This window comes from Kryptolebias marmoratus, linkage group LG12 (assembly GCF_001649575.2).
Source record: "Kryptolebias marmoratus isolate JLee-2015 linkage group LG12, ASM164957v2, whole genome shotgun sequence".
Taxonomy (NCBI): Eukaryota; Metazoa; Chordata; class Actinopteri; order Cyprinodontiformes; family Rivulidae; genus Kryptolebias; species Kryptolebias marmoratus.
Genome location: NC_051441.1, coordinates 13,996,539 through 14,017,271, shown reverse-complemented (window position 1 = coordinate 14,017,271; position 20,733 = coordinate 13,996,539). Strand labels below are relative to the sequence as shown.

General features: G+C 39.0%; 1 protein-coding gene across 1 annotated transcript; it reads left to right on the top strand.

Annotated features, from left to right (window-relative positions):
- The first annotated feature begins 5,305 nt into the window (after nucleotides 1-5,305).
- LOC108243002 (SEC14-like protein 1) lies at nucleotides 5,306-18,766 on the top strand. The gene is made up of 16 exons (XM_017428176.3): nucleotides 5,306-5,500; nucleotides 5,705-5,791; nucleotides 8,549-8,698; nucleotides 8,982-9,113; nucleotides 9,628-9,756; nucleotides 9,877-10,096; nucleotides 10,407-10,516; nucleotides 10,714-10,903; nucleotides 11,936-12,024; nucleotides 12,111-12,181; nucleotides 12,287-12,458; nucleotides 13,122-13,256; nucleotides 14,603-14,737; nucleotides 14,909-15,160; nucleotides 15,283-15,461; nucleotides 15,637-18,766. Exons 2-16 carry the CDS (start codon nucleotides 5,729-5,731, stop codon nucleotides 15,740-15,742), a joined length of 2,133 nt encoding a protein of 710 aa, XP_017283665.1. The 5' UTR covers nucleotides 5,306-5,500; nucleotides 5,705-5,728; the 3' UTR covers nucleotides 15,743-18,766.
- The last annotated feature ends 1,967 nt before the right edge of the window (nucleotides 18,767-20,733 follow it).

The following is a 20,733-nucleotide window of genomic DNA, read 5'->3' as shown; positions in this document are numbered from 1 at the left end:
TCCTCATGACTTTGCAATGATTAATATGAAAAATGTGTTTATTTGTATTTATTTAAGATTCTGTGTTTACAGTTTACAGGTTGGTGGCCACTGTCTTGACTCCTGCCGAGCTCATTTAGATAGAGAAAAAAAAAAAAGCTCAAATGTGGTATGTGACAGTATTTCTCCTCTCATCCTGCTTCTCTGGCTGCCGGGTCTGTTTCCTTTTCTCCACAGCCTTTAATCCAATGCTTGAATGTGTGCCTTTCTGATGTAATTATTTTACCCCACTGCCAGAATATAACTTAATTTTCTGTCCCAGAGTGATTTTAGACGGCAAATTTCAAGTTTTCTTGCTGCGCTTGATCTTTCTTTGAACAAGTGCGCACTAAAGAAATGTTCTTTTTTTTTTTTAGATGTGGAGCATGGGATTTCATAAATCACTGCTCACTTCTTTTCTATTTTCAGTTTTTAACTTGAGGGGGTGTACTAGAAGCTGGCAAAGCTTGATGTGAGGTTTCATAGAGGATGGATGGGATGCATTTCATTACTCTTTGTATGTTCTGGTGCCACGCTTGTTGGAAAGCGTGACCATGCTGATCTTTGTACGGCTGGATTTGTGGCATTGAGCTGAAAGAAAACTCCAATTTGTCGGCCAAGTAATAGTTTCCAAAGGAGTGGACTGTGACTGTGAATCTTGCCACACTTACTTTGCTTTTATAAAGAAATTTCGACATGAAAAATATAAATGAATTCTTCTGTTCCTGTCTTTTAGTGTAGGGTTATGTTTTATTTTATCCATAAAAGATGGTGCCAGTGTTTTTGTGTGAAAGTGAAGTAGACGGTCCTTACGTCCACATGGCGTTGATATGAACTGGGTATTTTCAGTCAGTTTTAATCAGGACAAAACAAATTTTACTTGTGTTTACATTTGTTTTATTTATTAAGATTAGAGCAGTGTTCGTGGTATTGATTTTTATTCAGTTATTCATCATGACGAGCTTTAAAAAATGTTTAAATGCTCCACTGCATGACAGAAAATCTATAACTTTGTGGCAGATAGAATCAATTAACCTCTCCAGCCATTGTATAAAAGCTAAAGTGGCACAAATGTGGAACAGAAGAAATATTCACGAGATGCTGTGAGCTTTAAGGTGAGAATGAACAGTAATAAAAGCTGTAGTTCAGGTTCTTTAAGTGGTGCTCTGTGGAGTTGCAGTTTTAAGTGTCTTACCTGTAGCTCAAATCACTCAGAACAAAAAAAGCCTAACAATCTTTGTGCTTTTTGTAAAGACAACAGTAAAAAGAAATGTGGGCCTGATTAATTAATTTATGAAAAATCTATTGTGGCTCTCTGTTGATGCTGCTTTGTTTGAAAGATTTCTCTCCCTTGATTTTGTGACACCAGGTGAGCAAGGCAAATCAGCATTATGACCCCAAAAACGTCCATTATTTCTGATCTTTACTGCCAGGAACAATAAACACTGAGGTTTTACTGAATTTATACTTTATTTAATTAGTTTCAGAAATGGCAACTTTCAACCATTTTCATGTTTCTGTTGCTATCAGTGGATATTAAAGCTGTACAGTCGTTACGTTTGACAACATTTTCAGTTATTTATCACAATTTAAACATAACCATTCATTTGCTGCTTTTTTAAAATGATTTTTGAATTAATAATTCATTTAACCATTTTTACCTTAACTAGGTGTCACAACTGACTCAGTACCTTTTGTTGATATGATATGATATGATATGATATGATATGATATGATATGATATGATATGATATGATATGATATGATATGATATGATACAAATTTATATACTTTATAGTTCTCGGGCACATTTATTTTGGACTTGGTGCTGTCCTTATAGCTGCCTTAACAAAAAAACATCAAATACAAAAAAGAATAAAAATCTTGTTGAATGAAGAAATTCTTTAACATTCCACTCAAAATAAACTGAAGCCTTCATCGGTGAGAGTTTGTTTCTCTGACAGTGAAAGTTTGGTGTAATTTGGGATTTGGGAGTGAGCAGGGTATTGTAATTGAATTTTAACTTATCCATTTCATGCCTCTGAACACAGAAGCGTCTGAATAAACTGTTTGTTTAAAAAAATATATATTTTCAAAATCCCCACAGCTCCTTCTGTTCAGTCTGTTTTCTGTTTTCTTTCACTTTACATCGTCATCCCCATTTTACTTCACCCAGATTTCTCCCAGTCAAACGTTTTCCCAGGAGGAAGAAGAGAAGAAAACAGCAAAAACATTTGAATAACCAAATGAAACCTTATCTGCATTAATGTCCCTGTGTTTCACTACTTCTCTTATTTTCTCAGAAAAAAAAAGTAAAACAAACGTTTAAAACAGAACCAGCTACAATTCAAAGTTTCCATGTTAAAGTTTTAATTTGTTATCATCTTCATATTGGTCACTCACTGGGGGTTACACTTTCTTTTTATTTACAAATCATTTCCTTGCACATTTGCTACAGATTTCTTTATTATTATTAAAATAAACATTATTTCATTACTGCTGCTGAAGTGCTGACAGCAAAAGGTTTATTTATGCTCTGAATTAGCAGTTCATGAATAAAATATGCTGCCAAAGGTTTTAGCTCAGCAACGTCTGAGGTGTATGGATCATTACGAGGCATTAAAAAGAAAAGTACACCTTGTGGGCTTTAGTCATTATTCTATTTAAATAAATGGGAGAAGTGAGAGGAGGCATGATGAGCTCAAAGGAGACAATTAGTAAACTTCAGTGCCCCCTTTTTTTTTTCTTGTTTCCCTTCTGCCAAACTGTCACGTCAAACATCCAAGAGTGCAGGTGATTGTTTCAGTCTGCGCACACAGATGAGTCATTGTGTTTATTCTGATTTTCTTCAGCTATGCTGTGCATTCTGGCAGGATATGAATTTCAAAGTAATCATCATCTTTGTCATAATAGAGTCAAGCATGCTTTTTATGGCCCTTGATCATAATTAGAGTGGAAAAAATGGAAAAGACACAGACATAATTTATACGCTATGGGAAAACAGCTCAAACACCCACTTTGAGGGGCCAGGAAATACATTTTGAGAAACACATTGAGAAAAGCATGCAATGAAGGATTTCACTTGACATAAAACCTCAGAACATCCTGCACTGTATGTATATGTTATTTTATTCAGTTAACAGTGCAGTTTTGTGAAAATAAAAATGTCTGAGAAAAGCAAACTGTCACTTCCTTGTGATATTTTGTGAAAAGGACTGACATGTCAATGGTGTTGTTCTGAGATGAGCTTCCTCCATGGCAATAATCTTGAAGCCAATTAGTTAGAAATAGCTTTCCTGAACTCCACCCCACGATAGCTCCTGATGTACAGTCCCCTGCTGTACTTCAGGAGCTTTTGCAGGCTGCCAAATCCTTTAAACTTACCCCACCCCTAAATATTGCTTGAACAAGTCTGGATGTGGATCCAGCTGCAGCTGCACTGGGCTGAAGATGTGAGGCAGTAACGATAGCCGGGGCACATTATGGGGAACAGGTTCCAACTATCATTTCTATGCTTGTCAAAATGCAAGTTTCACTCTGTCACGGTGCAAATCTGCAAAACCCTTTGCGAGGGCTTGGGTAGTAAATCCTGTTTTCAGAGAAGACTCCTTCTAAAGTGGTCCAATTGAAAAAATAAAAATAAAAATAGGCTACATATCATACGTGTCTTTTGAAGTCTGATTTTCTCCATCTTCAGTTTGCTCTTTTTAACCCTAAAAGAACTGCAAATTCAAAAAATCTTCAGGCTCAATTCATTTATTATTACCTTTTTATATCATGCTGTTTCCTTCAGTGTGAAGATAATGATGCTGCTATGCTCTTAGTACACCAAGTAGGCTATTTTCTGTGTCTCCAAGAAGCTCTCTTGTGCCCTCACCATAAGCTCTCAGACCAGGATGGAGTTATACACTAGAAGAACAATGCTACCATAATGGGTCTGTGTTAAGTTGTTCCCATGACCTTGTCATAATCACAGTGTTTGCCAGTTCTGTTTTAAATTCTCAATGGGCAAGCCATGCACCTGTTAGGGATACTTTGCCATCACCTCTTCACAACCTATCACACTCTATCACTCACAACGGGGAGCCCAGTGTGTTCTAATTACACAACTGAAGACCTCGAATGGATCCTGCAGTGTTCTGGCTGAGTTTTACTTTGTTGAAGGGTTGTTATCCAGTGGGGGCCTTATGGTCATCAGATTGTGCCAATACATTTTCATTTTAGTTGCTGAGAAAGCATCTTTTTTGCCTAAAATAGTAAATGGGGGTGTAATTATTATAATTAACTCAAAGAAATCTGACCTTTCATACAAAACAGCTGACAGTCAGTATGGTTACTTCAAATAATGTATTTCTTCTTCTGCTAAACATTACTTTATTAGTTTCAAAATGTTCCTAAACTCTTAAAGTTGTGCTTATTTTTGTTTTCTTAATTTTCAACCTTTCACAAACATATGCCAAATTTAGAAGAGTGACAAAGTTATTTAAACCAGAGGACTGAAAAGAGCAAAAAGTAAGACTGGAAAAAAACACAGCGGAAAAAGTAGATTAAAATGCAAAACATTTAACTCAAGACAGCAAAGCAACATTTAAAAAAAAACAGCATAACAACTCCATGATCGTAACAACCCTCAGAACTTGACAGAAATAGGTTAAATTTGATCATCGGGGGAACTTCCCATACCTATAAATACATGTGAACATAGAAAAATAAAAATATAAAATACCCATCTCTCAGCAGACAATCTAGGTCATATTTTCTTCAAATGTGTGATATCAGTCATTACCTCCAGCAAGCATATGGATGAACCAGACATGTTTTTCTTTTCATACACTAATCCTTTTCCGAACTATATCTTTTTTTTTTAAAATCAAGCACAATAGCAAATTTCTACATTTAGTATTTCAAAAAGGAATCATACCACAACTAGGTAAAGATTAGACAAGCATGTAACTGATTTGTGATGTTGTTAAAAATTATAGGAGTAATGCGTCAACTCTTAAATGAATAAAAAAGTAAATTCTTCTGTGCCTGCGCTGCTGTAACAATTATCTGAAGTCAAGGAAATATGTAATTAGAGGTCACCATTACATAAACGGCCATGTTTACTTTATTTAAATTACATAATAACTATTTTAGTATTATTCATCCAGTCATATCACTCCCAAAAGGTTTACGTTATGCTATCAATCAGAATTTGATGGATAATTTGCTATAATAGACACAAAATGGTGCGCAGTTTATAAGCACGTCACTTCCGGTTTGTCCAAAAGAGGCGGAGCTAACGGTCAGTACTTTTTGCTCCAGGCAGGCCGACGACTGACAGCGCGTCGTGGTGTTTTCCTCTTCCCTTTAGCTCAAACAACGCAGGGACGTACTCTCTCTGCCCCGGTGACATTATGGACCCACTAAGTACTGGGGAAGTTCAGTGAGGCGTCAATAATTCCTTTTTTTCCTCCCCCGGATAAAGTTAAAGTTTTACGTAAGTTCTGTTTTGTTCTTCTTTCTTGACTGTGGAGCCATGAGCGCGCGTGACGTGATGGGACAAACATTCACTAGCTAACAGTTACTCGTTTTCAACCCTCCTTTACCCCCCCACTCTCTCATAGCGAAGTTATTCAACGTAACCCTATTTTAGAGAAGCACACACACACACACACGCTAACTTGTCTGTGTCATTTTCCAGAGTTTGCTGAGCCGAGCTGCAAAGATGGTGCAGCAGTACCAGTCCCCTGTGAGGGTCTACAAGCACCCGTTTGAGTTGGTCATGGCGGTGAGTGCAACACTTTAATCCAGGGCCATCTTTGCTCACACGGTGTTGGAGTTCAGGTAGCACGGTTCACTGTCCAGATGTGCTGAAGTGAGCTAAAACTGCTAAGGGATTTGTCTGTAACCTCGCCTTCTGGGGCTCATCGGTTGCTGTAAATGCTACCTGTTGAATGAGCAAACAGAATTTCTTTTTGCACTTGTATTCAAAGGTAAATATCCATGCGGGAGTTTTAGTCTACATTTGAAGTATCTGTAGCTTATTAAAACTAATCCAGGACGTTTGTTGTTGTTGCTATGCAATGCTAAGATTATAATGATTATAATGTTTTTGCCCAGGTCTGTGTGTGTGTTTATGTTTGGCTGTAGCTCTGCAGCTGCGTGCTTTTGGAGTCAGCCCAATTCAAGATGGCCACCACAGCAATGGCTCTAACTCAGTCAGTTTCACAGATATGGAGCTAAAATTTGATGTGATAGTCGCTGAGAGTCATCTTCAACACATACTCTGAGCAGGATATCTCACAATATGAGATATTGCATAAAGTTATTTTCAAGGTTTAGCCAAAACGACTACAACTTTGTCATTTCTCAACATCTAATAACCTCAGTAAAAAACTCTGGCATGAAAGGCGCTGAGCAATCTGCATTCCTTCAAGGAAAGCTAGGCCTTTAATGTTTCATTGAAATCATCTATTAGTTACAGAATACACCTTAAACTGCTGAGCTGATAGTTTTCTTTGTGGGGGCAAAGCGGGCCAACAGTATGTGATGAAAGGTTGAGATAAGAATTGGCCTTAACAGAGTTTATCAGGAGAAAGTTCTCCAGCTATTTTGTTATGAAATTCAAAATGGATTCTCATTACACAACAGCAGCACGTGAGTCTTAAAAAGGACAAAAATGCTCTCAAACAGACTAAAAGCTTTTTCACAGAGTTTACCCCAAGCTCTTCTTTGCAGCTGTCTTCTTTTAAGATGAACATTTTTCTCATTAATATGCTCATTTTTTATTTTTTTGCTCTATTCAGCTGCTACCTTTAAATTTGAGTTTTTAGAGCAGAATCTCTGGGCAAAGCAGAAGTAGGGCAGTCATAAAATAAATGTGGATTTCCAAGAGGGGGGGGTTAATTTCAACCCATTTTCTAGTTTGCTCTCTGTGTTGTTTCTTGTTCCTCGAAGTTATATATTAAGCTAAGGACTTATGTAATATCCCCGGTTTGCTGCGTGAGCCTTTAGTCTGCTGCTGCTTTAGGACTTCTTCACTGCTAATCGAAGATAATGCAATATAATTTATGCTTCACGTTCACAAAAGAGTGATTTTTTTTTTTTTTATGCCTTCCCAAGAAAGATCAGCTCTGAAATTATTAATGTGTTGAGTTATTGAAAAGGGTCCCAAAATAGACCCCTTTGTGGAAACTAATATCAGCTCTTAGAGGATTCAGGTCTCAGCAGCATAAAAGGAGAAACTCCAGTTGACCGGAGTCTGCCACAGGCTAGTGCCCTCATTTATCTTCCAGCTTTCTCATTAGCCTCTGGCTAATCCTGCCACTGACAGTTATTACTCCAGCTAACAGTCCTAATCAGTGTCCTGGATATTACTGAATGTCCACCCAGTGACATCATGGCTGTCCTTTTTATGACACCTTTCTTTGCCTCTCCTGAGCCTTTTATTAAAGGTGGAATAAACCAGATGACCTTTTATATGGTTTCACAAAAAGGTTGACTCTTATTCAGTTGCAATTAATCAATAATACCCAAGAGAATAAAACAGTTTTTTGGGGGGCCACAGTTGAATATATTGCACCATTATTAAAACATTGTGAAAGATAACAGAGTAAAATAGAGAAAGCTGCTGTTGCTTTGTGTGTGCGGGACTTTCACAAAGTTTCATAAGTCAAGTAAAGGCAGAACAAATATTTCAATTTGTCTTCAGCCAGGGGCACACATTGTTTTTGTTGTACCGTCTATCAATCACACAGCACAACCAAGGCTGCATATTAATCTGGAAAACATTTCCCAATCATTTTCTTTGTGAATAATTTCAGTCTTTGTTTGTTGGGTTGCTTCTTAGATGTGCAGTTTGGGTGTGTGTGTGCTTGCATTTTATTGAAGACTTTGCAAATTTGGAAAGAAAGGCAGTCTTCTTTGTTGACTTGATTTCAGCAAAAGAGATGATAATTTAGCTCTCAAACTTTGTAGAACTTTTGCATGCAGAATGACACTTTTAAATGAAATATAAACAGAAACTCTGCCTCACAGTGAAATAAATATTTGAAATTAAAATGCAGCTGTCCATGTCCTAAAAGATTTTTCCCCATCTTGCCCTTGGTTACTTTTTAACAGCGAGTCTTCAGAGGCTGCACAGCTAAAAGCTCTGGGATACACAGCTTTTATTTCAGATTCAGTATTGACAGGTGATCCCTGCTTACATTGGCCTGGACAGGTGATCATGTGCTGTGAGCAGTTAAAAAAAAAAAAAAAAGCAGAGCAATCATTGCTTGTAAAAGCTTGTACAGCTGTAGGTTGTCGCTGTGCACGGAACATAAAACTTTACAATGCTTTTAAACAAACTGCTAAATGTCATATGTCAATGCTCTTTTCAGTCAGCAAATTGTGCGACAAACACGTGACTTATTGTAACGGTACATCCGTGCAGCTTTCCTGTGCAAACAGAGAGCTCACAGAGGACAAGGACACAACGTGCAGTTGTAGGCACGCTGCTGCTGTACGAAAGAATCAGTTTTTTCATGTATTTTCTTAATTTCAGGCCTACGCAAGGAGGTTCCCAAAGTGCCCGTTGATCCCAGTTTTTGTGGACAGCGAGATCGTCAGCCAGAGTGAGAGTGACGACGGTTCTTTAACAGTGACTGAGAGGCGATGCACGATTGATGTCGATGCCCCACGGCTTCTCAAACGGGTACCTCTCTTTGGACCTTTCACAGAACAAATGCCATCAAATCATTAGACCGTTTGTTCTAACAAACAGAAATGGGAATACTCATTGATGCTACTTCAGATAGTTGGTAATCGGGTGGTATTTTGTCGCATGGTTGCATTTGATGCCATGAATTTTTAACCATGTGCGTAAAGTATGACTCCAGCGTAGCACCACTGTGACATTCAGAACATTCAGTGAAAATATCGGCTTCCCAAAAAAAAATTCAGCAAAACTTAAATTCTTTTGTTTTCTCTGCATGGAGATTGCTGGTGTGGACTATCTGTACTTCATCCAGAAAAACACATTAAACCGCAGAGACAGGACGCTTCACATCATGGTCCACAACGAGACCTTTTCCAACAGGGTGGTTGTCCGTGAGTGCTGCAGCTACACGGTAAGGCCCAGAGGCAAACAGGATGACTGCCTGCTCAGAGCAACAAGACAATAATTTAGTAATTCTTTAACATTTTATTGTGCAGTAATTTTTTTTTGTTGTTTTACAGTCATTCTTTTTAAATGTCACAATCGCCCCTCTTAAAAGGAAAACAACCAAATTGTGCTGAGGGGCAGTAAATAGTTAATGTCACAAAGTGTTTTACAGTTAGTATTATATCACTTGCTCCAAAAAGGTCCTCTCACCTCATTTATAATTTCTGCTGGATGTGATATAGCAGCCTGACAATTAAATTTACAGTACAGCATATAAACTATGGAAGCCCCTTCTTTAATTAATGTCTGAATGACTGGGTTAAAATACAGTTTGTACTGTGAAAATTAAATGTCTAAGAATGCACTAATTGATCATTAATTTAGTCAGTTGAGCTGTTATTATATAGGCAAATAATATGTAGAGTTGAAGCAAACTCCAGTTTACTTATTTATTTATTTTTTCCCCCCCTTCTGAACAGGTTCATCCAGAAAATGAGAACTGGACTTGCTTCGAACAGACAGCTAATCTGGATATAAAGTCTTTCTTTGGTTTTGAAAGCACGGCAGAGAAAATAGCAACAAAACTGTATGCTAGTAGCATTAAAAAGGTTGGTATGTAAATTAAAAGTTGCTCATGAGACTCGTTTTAGCCTTTAGTGTCTTCCTAGACAGTTTGGCAATTTATTAAACCCATGTGTAATAAAAGTGTGTTGTGCTGATCGTTTTAGGGTAAAGAAATAATTGAGCACTACCTCAGACAGATGGAGGAAGAAGGAGTAACTTACATACCTCGGTGGACCCCCCCGGCTGATTCTTGCTGTGTCACTGCAAGGCCTCAGCTGCCGCCCCCCTCTTCTGCCAGAGGCATCCCAGTGAACAGTACCAAGGATGGACTGCACAGTAAAGACCTGACCAGTCCCACAGAGCTAGTGGTCGGTACTCCTGATGGTCAGTATGTTCTCACATGTTCTAATAAAATATGTGACAGAAGCTAACACAGCACACAGAAAAGGTGCAGTTTATAATGAAAAAGACTGATATACTTAGTGTCCTTGTTTTTAATCAGTTCAGCTAAAGACTCTGAGAGTGTCATTGGTGAAATAAATCTTGTTTTTCTACGACAGAACTCAGATTTCACATCAGCTTTGTCAGTGAAGACAAACAATCGTACACATGCCATGTGTGATGGGTATCTGAAATGTATTTGATGCGTGCAGTGTGTGGTAACTCTGTGCTGCAACTGTGTTTGGATTTGTAGACAAGTTGGATGCTGACTACATCAGACGTTACCTAGGTGATTTAACGCCTCTGCAGGAGAGCTGTCTTATTCGACTGCGCCAGTGGCTCCAGGAAACCCACAAGGGCAAGGTCGCATATACACAAACAGTTTTAGTTGTGTACAGTCCATCCTTATCTCCAAAAACATTCTTTACTTTTGCTGAGCTCTCGTATGCAGCACTGAAATCTTTTCATCATTTTAGGTTAAAATAAACATAAAGGGATTTAACATTTGACATGGGTATTTCTCAGTAACTGTGTTTTCACTCCCCACTCTTTGTGTTCAGATTCCAAAGGATCAGCATGTGCTGCGCTTCCTGAAGGCCAGAGACTTCAACCTGGACAAGGCCAGGGAGTTTTTGTGCCAGTCACTTACTTGGAGGAAGCAGCACCAGGTGGATTTCCTGTTGGACACATGGGAGCGCCCACAGCTGCTTCTGGATTATTACACTGGAGGGTGGCACCACCACGACAGAGGTACTGAGCAATACTGAAACTGAGAGGTTAACTGTAAATGTAAAAGGTAAAAGCTTTTACTCTTCTGTATTCGTGTAGCCACTTTGGTTGAAACTGGACTGTTAATTATTCACAGTGAAGTCTGAGCACCTTCTGTCATAATTCCCCTGTTGAAAATGAATCATTGCTTCTAACAGAGCAGCTGATTAACAAAGTCACAGTTTAAAGGACTTATTAAGCACTTTATAAACAAGTTAGCAGTATTTTCTAGGATCTTAACTTTGACATATTTGAGCCAAAGTAAAACAGTATAAAACGGCACCATTCCCTGTTTGAACAGTATTGTTCAAAGCAGTTTTTTTAAGGAATAGAAGCTGAAAACTGTTTAAAGTCATCTGCCTTTAATCTATGATGTTTTTCACTGTATGAGACAGCAGATGTTTACCCAAGTTATGTGGTAGGGGAGCCAATAAAATGAAAGCAAAAGGTGAAAAAAAAAAGCTGTTTGACTACTTTCAGGAAAATACCTTTAGAGAAAATCAGAAAATGTTATCTGGTTTTGGTACAATCAGCAGGATTAATAAAAGTTCTCCATCACTTATCAGGATTTAACCAGACCTGTTGGTTGAAATAAACTTTTGTTGCAATATATGTGAGAGAAAAAAAAATCACATTTTTAACTCAAAATGCATTTAATGAGTGCCTGCTGGGATGATTCACAAATTTGGCTTAAAATATAAGAAGCCATGTTTTTAAGTTCAGTATTTTTTTTCTTAAGGTAATAAACGATAAACTAAAATGATAGAAGTAGAAACATCTTATTTTCACCAAAGAACAGCTGATCTGATGTTAGTTAAAATTAGCTGGAAAATATAGAAAATCGACAAAAAAAAAAAATCAATGTTGTATCCTTGCTTGGAGCAATAAATATAAATAAAGATTCCTATAAACTTTTCACAGCTGCAGTTACTTTGTTGTGCAGATAGTGATTTCCCTCGTATATTTTTCTTTTTTTGTTTCTTTTCTCTCATCTGTGTGTAACCTGTTGTTTAGATGGCCGTCCCCTGTACGTCTTGCGTCTGGGTCAAATGGACACGAAGGGTTTGGTGCGAGCCTTGGGAGAGGAGGCGCTGCTGAGACAGGTGACGTGGCCGCGTGCAAAACGTTTTATTTTAATTCCTCATATGTTCAGTGGCATTAATGCTGCAGCTGCCTTGCTGCGAAACAGGTCCTTTCCATCAACGAGGAGGGCCTGAGGCGCTGTGAGGAGAACACCCGAGTTTTTGGTCGACCCATAAGGTGCGTAAATATTCATTTCTGCTAATTATTCAGTGTCTCATTGGTTAATTAGTATCTGGATGCGAATGTGCTTGTATAAAGTCTGTTATTTAATGTGCCGGCCAGCTGTTGGATGTGCCTGGTGGATCTGGAAGGTCTAAACATGCGCCACCTGTGGAGACCTGGAGTCAAGGCTCTTCTGAGAATCATTGAGGTGGTCGAGGCCAACTACCCCGAGACTCTGGGTCGCCTTCTCATACTGCGCGCACCCAGAGTTTTCCCAGTTCTGTGGACTTTGGTGAGAACGAGTACCTGTGGTCGCTTTGATGATTTCTGATTGCTCAGCTAACTGTGGCAGAATTTATTAAGCTGTAAAGTACAAACACAGAATGCATCAATAAAGATTTAGAATAAATGGGTACTACAGTGCGGATAGAAGCAAGTGACGAAAAAAAGGAACAAGAGATGAAAGCAGAGAAATTAAATATTGACAAATAAAGATAATTATAGCAGTGGAATATGCGAAGACTTTGTCTCGTGGGAGACATTTGATAACTGCCAAAGCAATATGCAGTAGAGCGGAATAATAAAAGCATTAAACAAAAAAATGAAGAGGAGTTTATGCACAAAAGTTTTCAATGATGAACCACAGCAATGAGAAAAATGCTAAAAAGAGCACACAGCTCAAGCACAATAGAACTAATTTTTCATTACTAACTACAGAGATTCTTTCCAGGATTTGTAAGGGATGCATCCAATTATTGATTATTGGAGACTGAAACTTAAAAATGTCTGTAGCGAGTGTGCTACAAACAGATACAGTTGTTTAGTAACACCATCCGCTTCTTTATATTCCTCATCTTTGAATAATTCATTAAATATAAATTGATTTGCAGAGTTCATAATGAGCGACCCTGCTGTTTCTTACATATTCTGATGTGTGTTGGCTTCTTGTTTCCAGGTCAGCCCCCTGATTAATGAGAACACTCGAAAAAAGTTCCTTGTTTATGCTGGAAATGACTACCAGGGTCCAGGAGGCCTGGTGGACTACATAGACAGAGAGATCATCCCTGACTTCCTTGGGGGGAACTGCATGGTAATGCTCTCATTTATTGTGAATATAATTCTCAATTTTAGCCTGCCTTTTATTTCAGTTTTAAGGTTTCAGACATTTCAGATGTTGTTTTGCAATCTCTTGCTGAAATAAAATCCTTATCTGTATGTATACAGTATTTTATCTGAGCTGTAAATTACATGTTCTTTGAGCACTAATGCATCTCTATAGATATTTTTACCTTCTCTGTGATAAAATGCTAACATACGTGGTTAAAGTATTTTTGAATAGATTTTTACACTTTTATTCGCCAACTCAAGAGACAGTTTTCCTTTAAACATCAGTTCACCTTAATTAAGCCGTGACTCAGAGACCAGCATTGTTTTTGGTTCATTTTTTTTTTTAACATTTGTCTTTTCATGAAACGGTAACTTGCATTTGTAGGTAAAGTAATAACCTGTGTTTACTCACAGAAATGTCAAAAGTGTACCTGAGTGCATACAGTGATTTCCAATACGAATCACATCCAGTTTCATTGCAGTTCAGCCTGAGGACCTAGAGATTGTTTTACTGTAATAATTTTAGAATTATTAATATGCCCTGCTAAGTTTTCCAGTATTTGTTCAAACCTTTGAAACATGTTGTTAGCAATAAATGCAAAACTGGTATGTCTCAGCATTTGATAAGTTGTATTTATTGCATTTTGAGATTGCAATTTATATGTTTTTTACACAGTAACGCAACTATTTTTGTATCAGGATTACTGTAAGTGTTTGAAGCCTGGTCGACACACTGTGTAGCGCTACTCACTCAGCCAGAAACCACTGACACATGCCAGTCACGCTTCTCACTTTGCGCTGAGTTGTGGGGAGGAAGAGATGAACGAGGAGCCTGTCTCTGTCATTCACTGGCACGTCTCCTTGGATAGGAGCAGACTAAATAAACACATGAGCTGGTTGATGAACAGTTGGGTTGCTCTCCAACACCTAAGCAGCTTGTTGCCTCAGTGCACGTTATCATTGTTAATGTTTGCTTTAAGCCAATCACACTTGGTTTAGAAATCAAACCCAAATGTTTTGTAAAGCTAATCTGAATTGTCTCTAAACCTTTTCAGCGTCTGCAGCAAGACCTTCATGTCATCTCGTCAGTGCGTATTTTGCGTGACATAAGTCTAAAGTAATTTTGTGGCACTGGCCTCGACAAGTTTCCTCTGAAATATTTTTCATTAACTGGAAAAGTAGTTTAGCTACAGACAACCCGAGAGCAGCCTTGAACAACTATTGCATGGCAATCACTTTTTTTTTTTTTTCCTTTACAAATGTTACTAAGGTCACCACATTTGCACGTGTATTACACGATATGACTTTTTCAATGTTCTTCCTCTCCAGTGTGACATTCCAGAAGGCGGTACGGTCCCCAAATCTCTCTACAGAACCGCAGAGGAGCTGGAGAGTGAAGAAAACAGCTTTTTGACTGACTCCATCTATAAGAGTGCCAACATCTTTAAAGGAGCTCCATATGAGGTGCAGTTTGACTAAGGCTGCCCAGACTGTTGTTCATTAAACAGAAAGGACTCGTCTTTACTCATTTAACTGGTTTAATGCTCTGGGTTATGCTGCCACCAGCTGGAACATAATGCACATCACAAGCCTGCAGCCACGGAGAACTCATCTGTGTCCCGTCTCCTCATACAGGTGCTGATTGAGATCACAGAGGCCTCCTCTGTCATCACCTGGGACTTTGACGTGTGTAAAGGAGATGTGATCTTTAATATTTATCATTCCAAATGGGCTCCTCAGCCTCCGAAGAGAGACGCTCTGGGAGCTCATGGCATCGCTTCCCTCGGGGCTGTAAACGCTCAGCTAATTGACAGAAACTGGGTGCTGGGCCAGGATTACAGCCGGGTGGAAAAGGCCCTCATCTGCAGAGAGGGAGAAAGTGTGCAGGTTAGACCATCAAAAAAAAAAAAAAGCGTAATTTAGACACCGTATATCCACACTGTTTGTTTGTCTTTGAGGCATAGCATTGAAATGGTTTATCTTGCTGAATCTTTTTTTTTTTTAAACAGGGCTCCCATATAACACGCTGGCCTGGCTTCTACATCCTCCAGTGGCGCTTCCACAACTCCGCAGCCTGCGCCGCCTCCAGCCTGCCTCGTGTTGATGATGTTCTGGCCTCCCTGCAGGTCTCCTCCCACAAGTGCAAGATCATGTATTACACCGAAGTGCTGGCCTCCCATGATTTCAGGTCAGTTTATTTATAAATGCAGAGTCATATACCCTCGGCTGTGTCTTGTTTTTCTTGTCTTTAACTGCAGTTATGCCGATGCGGTTTTGATTTCGCTGATATGTTACCTTCTCTTTTTCATAATTACAAAGGTTTGATATGTGAAATTGACTTCTTATGTTGTTGTTATTTTTAGAGGGTCCATGACCAGTCTGGAGTCTTGTCAGAGTGGTTTCTCTCAGCTCAGTGCCGCTACAACTTCCTCCAGCCAATCCTGTGCCAGCTCCACTGTTTCAAGGTAGCATCCATCCAAAGGCAACTGTAGCAAAAGCTCACTGATACCCAGCTCATCCTGTGCCTTACACCTTCAAGGACACTTTTAATCAACTCATGAATAAAAGCTCTGAAAAGAGCTGAAAGTGAGAGAATGTTATCATCCTTTTTAGAGTTTCACGAATGTCCCTTTTTGAGGATCAGTATAAACATGCAGTAACAGAGCTACGTCTGCAAAGACGGATGTTTTTAATGTATAACCTTGTATAGCGTGAGTATACACAAACATACTAAAATTGTCACATGTAATTTATTGTTAAATGTCTAATAATGTTTCTTGACTTTACAGAAAATAACAAAACAAGTAGAGGTTGTCTAAGATTAGATGAGGCGTTTATAAAACTTTACATAATGCAGGTTTGTCCTGCGTTGTGACTCTTTTTGTCCACAAGATGTCAGTGTTCTCCCTGCCTGGAACTGCTCTCAGATCTGCAGCGTGCTCAGTTCTCGTTACACTACTTTTGCTTTTAACGTGAGCCGAGAGGAGAATTGTTGAAATGAATCCTGGTGATGAATAGCCGATCTTTGCACCAGATGTTTTGAACATTGATTGCAGTAGTGCGGAGGTATTTGGTAACGTAATAACTATCGAGTTGGGTTATAATTCATTTCATGAAAACGGGAGAGGTGTTAGAGCTGCCCCCCCCTCCCCCTTCCCAAATATACAACACACTCTCCAGATTCAGATTCTGTGTGATATTATTTTCATGCTGCTGAGTTTTCTCAGGCAGCTAATTTAAATTCAACATAACGCAGCCCCCTTGTGATCTGGCGCTGCGCCAGACAGACGACTGATTTACATAAAACTTTAATTTCCATAAACTTATCAGATGCTTCCAGCTAAAACTTAATTGAATTTCCTGGTGTTATTTTTATTTATTTATTTTTTTATTTCACTTTCTCTGTTTGCAACATGGTGTCATGTATTTGCTTCTCCCAGCGCTGCTTACGATCTCAGGGTTGTTTCAGAGAGGAAGAGCGCTGAGTTCATGAGCCAATGACCTTCTGAGACTTACGTTGTCCGCACACAGAATCCCATTTTCTCCTGGCGTATTTGCTCCTCTTATGCAGGAATAAATGATTAATTGTGACGTTTAGACTGTATTTGATTTGAATGACACTTCAGCTGTTCTGTGAGGCGGCACTTTGGCACAGATGTGCCATAAGCAAAACAAAATTAGCATGCTAATGCTCTCAGAGTGCCATGTTAGTGGTACATTGTGTCATGTTAACCACAGCCATCTGATTTTGTGTTAATGCTCATCACCAAGCACTAAGGAAAATTTATGCTGATGATGATTGGAACAGGGTTTGATTTGTGGTCGTTTTGTTATAAATTGACCAGATAATGGACATAAAGTAATAAAATCTAATTAACATTATACTAGAAATATGAATAAATATGTCTGAAAAACCTTGATAGCTACAGAATATGTTGTCATCTCTTGTATGCAGTTGGTATTCCTGTAAATAATCATTCCACTGGAGTGACTCACTGACGAAAAACTGAAAAATGTTGGGTTTTTTATCTTAGAAAATATTTTGATGCTTCTGAAATGGCATTTTGATGGGTTTTTATCTGTAGTCCGTATCCAACCTGCAGTACACACAGTGGTCTAATTAAGTTTTTAACGAGACAGTCGAGTTAACAACTAGTCTGATCCAAACTAAAACCAAAGCTGACTTCTGCCAGCCTAAAACCACTCTCAAAGGTTTCATACAGGTTCATGCAAATCCTGCTTCATAAACCTTTACATTGCTTTCATTTTCAGTAGGTTATTATCTACATACAAAGCTGTGATTATTTATGGTGAAGACGAGTCTGTGTGCGGTCTGTTACCAGAAACTGTTCAGGTGAAACTTATGTTGTAAAATTAATTTTGTTAAACCAACCGGGCAGAGAAATTGAATTCATAGTAAAAGAATATTATAGATATTATAGGAAATATTATAAGCATTAAAGCCAACACTGCACTCTATTCCTTTTGTTTTACACTTTAGTTTAATTTTGCAACAGATGTTTCAGGTGGAATAATATTTGCCGAAATAACTAATATAATCTTCAGGGTAAAGAAGCATAAATCAGTCGTTTCCAGCCCCGGTCCTGGAGGGCTGCTGCCCTGCATGTTTTAGATGTTCCTCTGCTTCAGCACTCCTGATCTGAATGAATGGGTGATTAACAGGATTCAGCAGAACTTGAGGACGTGCTGAAGAGGTAATTTAACCGCTGAATCAGGTGTGTTGGAGCAGCAACAACCTAAATGTACAGGAGAATGGGCCTTCAGGACCCGAGGAGCCACCACTGCATTTACTCTGTTGTTTTCCTGTTTATAGTTCCTTCTGTTTGGTTTTTTAGATTAAGCTGCTTCTCCATGCATTGCTATGATCAAAACATTCAGCTTGATCAAGAATTATGTGCTTTGACTTTTAGTTGTTGTAACTTTTATACATTTTACAAAGCTTTTTCTTCCCAGAAAGTACATTGAGATCTCTTCATTTCTCTTTGAAACCTGCTTCAACATACTTGTTTTATTTTTGTCTTAAGATCATTTTAGCTTTTACCTACAGTTTTGCTAATTTTTAGCTTCTGTTCTGTTTGTTTTAACTATCAAATCAGTTTCAGCCTTTTTCACAAACTGCAGCAAAGTCCTTCAGCATTCATGCTAGATTTTTTGTGAAAATGCGAATCTCTCTGGTTGTCTAATGTCAAAGTGGCGGTGGTTGCAAAGGTTACTGTTTATAAAATGGCGTTTACATGAACTGCTAGGACATCTTCGAAGCCAAAATCCGTTTTGGTCTTTGCCCTGTTCGAACTAGCCATTAGATTGTCTCCCTCAAGAGAATTTCTGCCTGATATTCCAAATGGATAAAATGCCTTGAGCAGTTTCTACTGCAGGTATGATACTGACTACTTCATCTTCACAGATCACTACATCAGAAAAACGTGAACTGTACCCTTTTAATAAACCGGAGATAAGTCTGACTTAAACTGACTAACTTGCAGCAAAGTGTCTTCATCTCACTGGTCTGTTGTGTTGCAGCTCAGTAAAATGTCTGAATGGTTTCTCCGTTGTTAGCATATTGTGATGCTGCCTCTCCACTGTCAGCGAGCTGCCACTCCTGTGGAAATCTCCTAGGAGCATAATTCCTCGCTCCACATTCCAGCGCCTTATCGCTGTTACTCGGGTTGCGCCACTCGGCATCAAAGGTACGCCAACAACATTATCTGGAATTTATCTCCAAGCGGCGCGAGCCAGGAGATCGTATCTGCAAAAAGCTCACTTCAGTCCTGCTTTAGCATTCCTCACAAGCTGCAGCCGGATAAACTTTCCCACCGCACTTGGTGGGGGGAAGAGAGCGCGTCGTGGGGCAAATTAAAATCAGTACAGAATAATGCTGCTGCCGAGAAGGCTAGATCTCTTAATTCTTTGCTGAGTGCAGCAGGCAGAGAGAGGCCCCCACTGATATAACGTGCTGCTCAAATATTCTCAGGCTCCGTGTAGCAGACATAAACATCCCAGCATTCTCTGGGAATATGAACCTGGTAATAAATTAGCTTTTTCTGAAAAGATACCACGCTTCGAGCTGACACGAGGCTTGTTTTCAGGGATTTCTTTTTCCATTAATACTCCCCAGTAAAAGATGGACAATAATATTTTTTGGTCTGTCAAAATGTCTCCCGAGCCACCACACAGATTCTAATGAAGGTTTTAGGAAATAATCAGAAGATGTACCTCTACAACTGATTAACCTTTGAAGCCAACCCCATTCAAGATGGCCACCACAGGTAAGTGACCCTAGAAAACACACAAATGGCTATAATTCAGTCATTCACAGCAAATATGAGCCTAACATCATCCGTAACATTATTTTCAAGCTTCAATCAACATGGCTGCATCTCTCACCATAAAAGGCGGTGGACGACATGCATTCCTTCCAGGAAAAGTTGTCCTTTATTTTACAAGTCATGATTATAAGAAATAAGAAATTTAAACAAGGTAGTATGATAGTACTTTTCATGCATCTCTTTAAAAACCATCTGGAAAGCTGATGTGTGATTGAGAGCCGCCGTCGACCGAACAGCCACACCCGAAGCACAAAAGGTCAAAGCAGAGTTCAGGCTGAAAATCGCTCATAAACTGCTCGTCTTTGTGCCAGTTCTCTCCGTCCATCAAACGCCGCGGGGCAATTTGGGATTATTTGAACAGAATTTGAGAATGGAAGAAGAAAATCCTCTCAGCCGTAAGGTTGGAGGGCTGCGCTGTTAGCGTGCAGCCTCATTAAAAACTTAAGCCCTGTTTCATCTGCTTCCTTCTGACAATCTTGACCTTCCCGCTAATTGAAAAGGAGAGCTGTGGATTAGTGCAGCAAATGATTTTTAGACTCTAGACCGCTGGAGTAAAAATGAGTTTTTGTGCATCTGTAGCCATATCGTTTTTAACTGTGATATCTGCAGCCCCGGCCTGCCTCCTCCATCTGAGCCGAGGTTCTGTCTCTTTAACTCATCTCACGCTGGCGGCGTTTGGAATTAATTTTCCGACTTGATATACTACGGGCCCTGATTAATTTGTCCGCAAACAAATAGATAGTCACTTCTATTTATCTCTGACGCTTCATACTATTGCTCGTATCTTCCAATATTGATTTTACTTTTGTCTGAAACGAGGAACACCATCAGTTTAAAGCAATTTATGTGCGCTTGCTTCAGGATTCTCCTTGTGTTAGATTTATTTATATACATATACTGGTTTTCCAAACTCCAACTTGGTTCTGTTTTTCTGGTGTTTTCTTGCCTCACTGACTTCCACAGTTGACATTTCCGTTTCTTTCGCTCTGAATGGGCACTGAACTGAGCAGGCCACTGTAGGCCTGCCCGCTAAATGTTAACGTGGGAACACATTCATTTATCCTCTTACTTGTTTGGACAGAATACAAAACTGTTTTTTTTTTATTTTTTAGC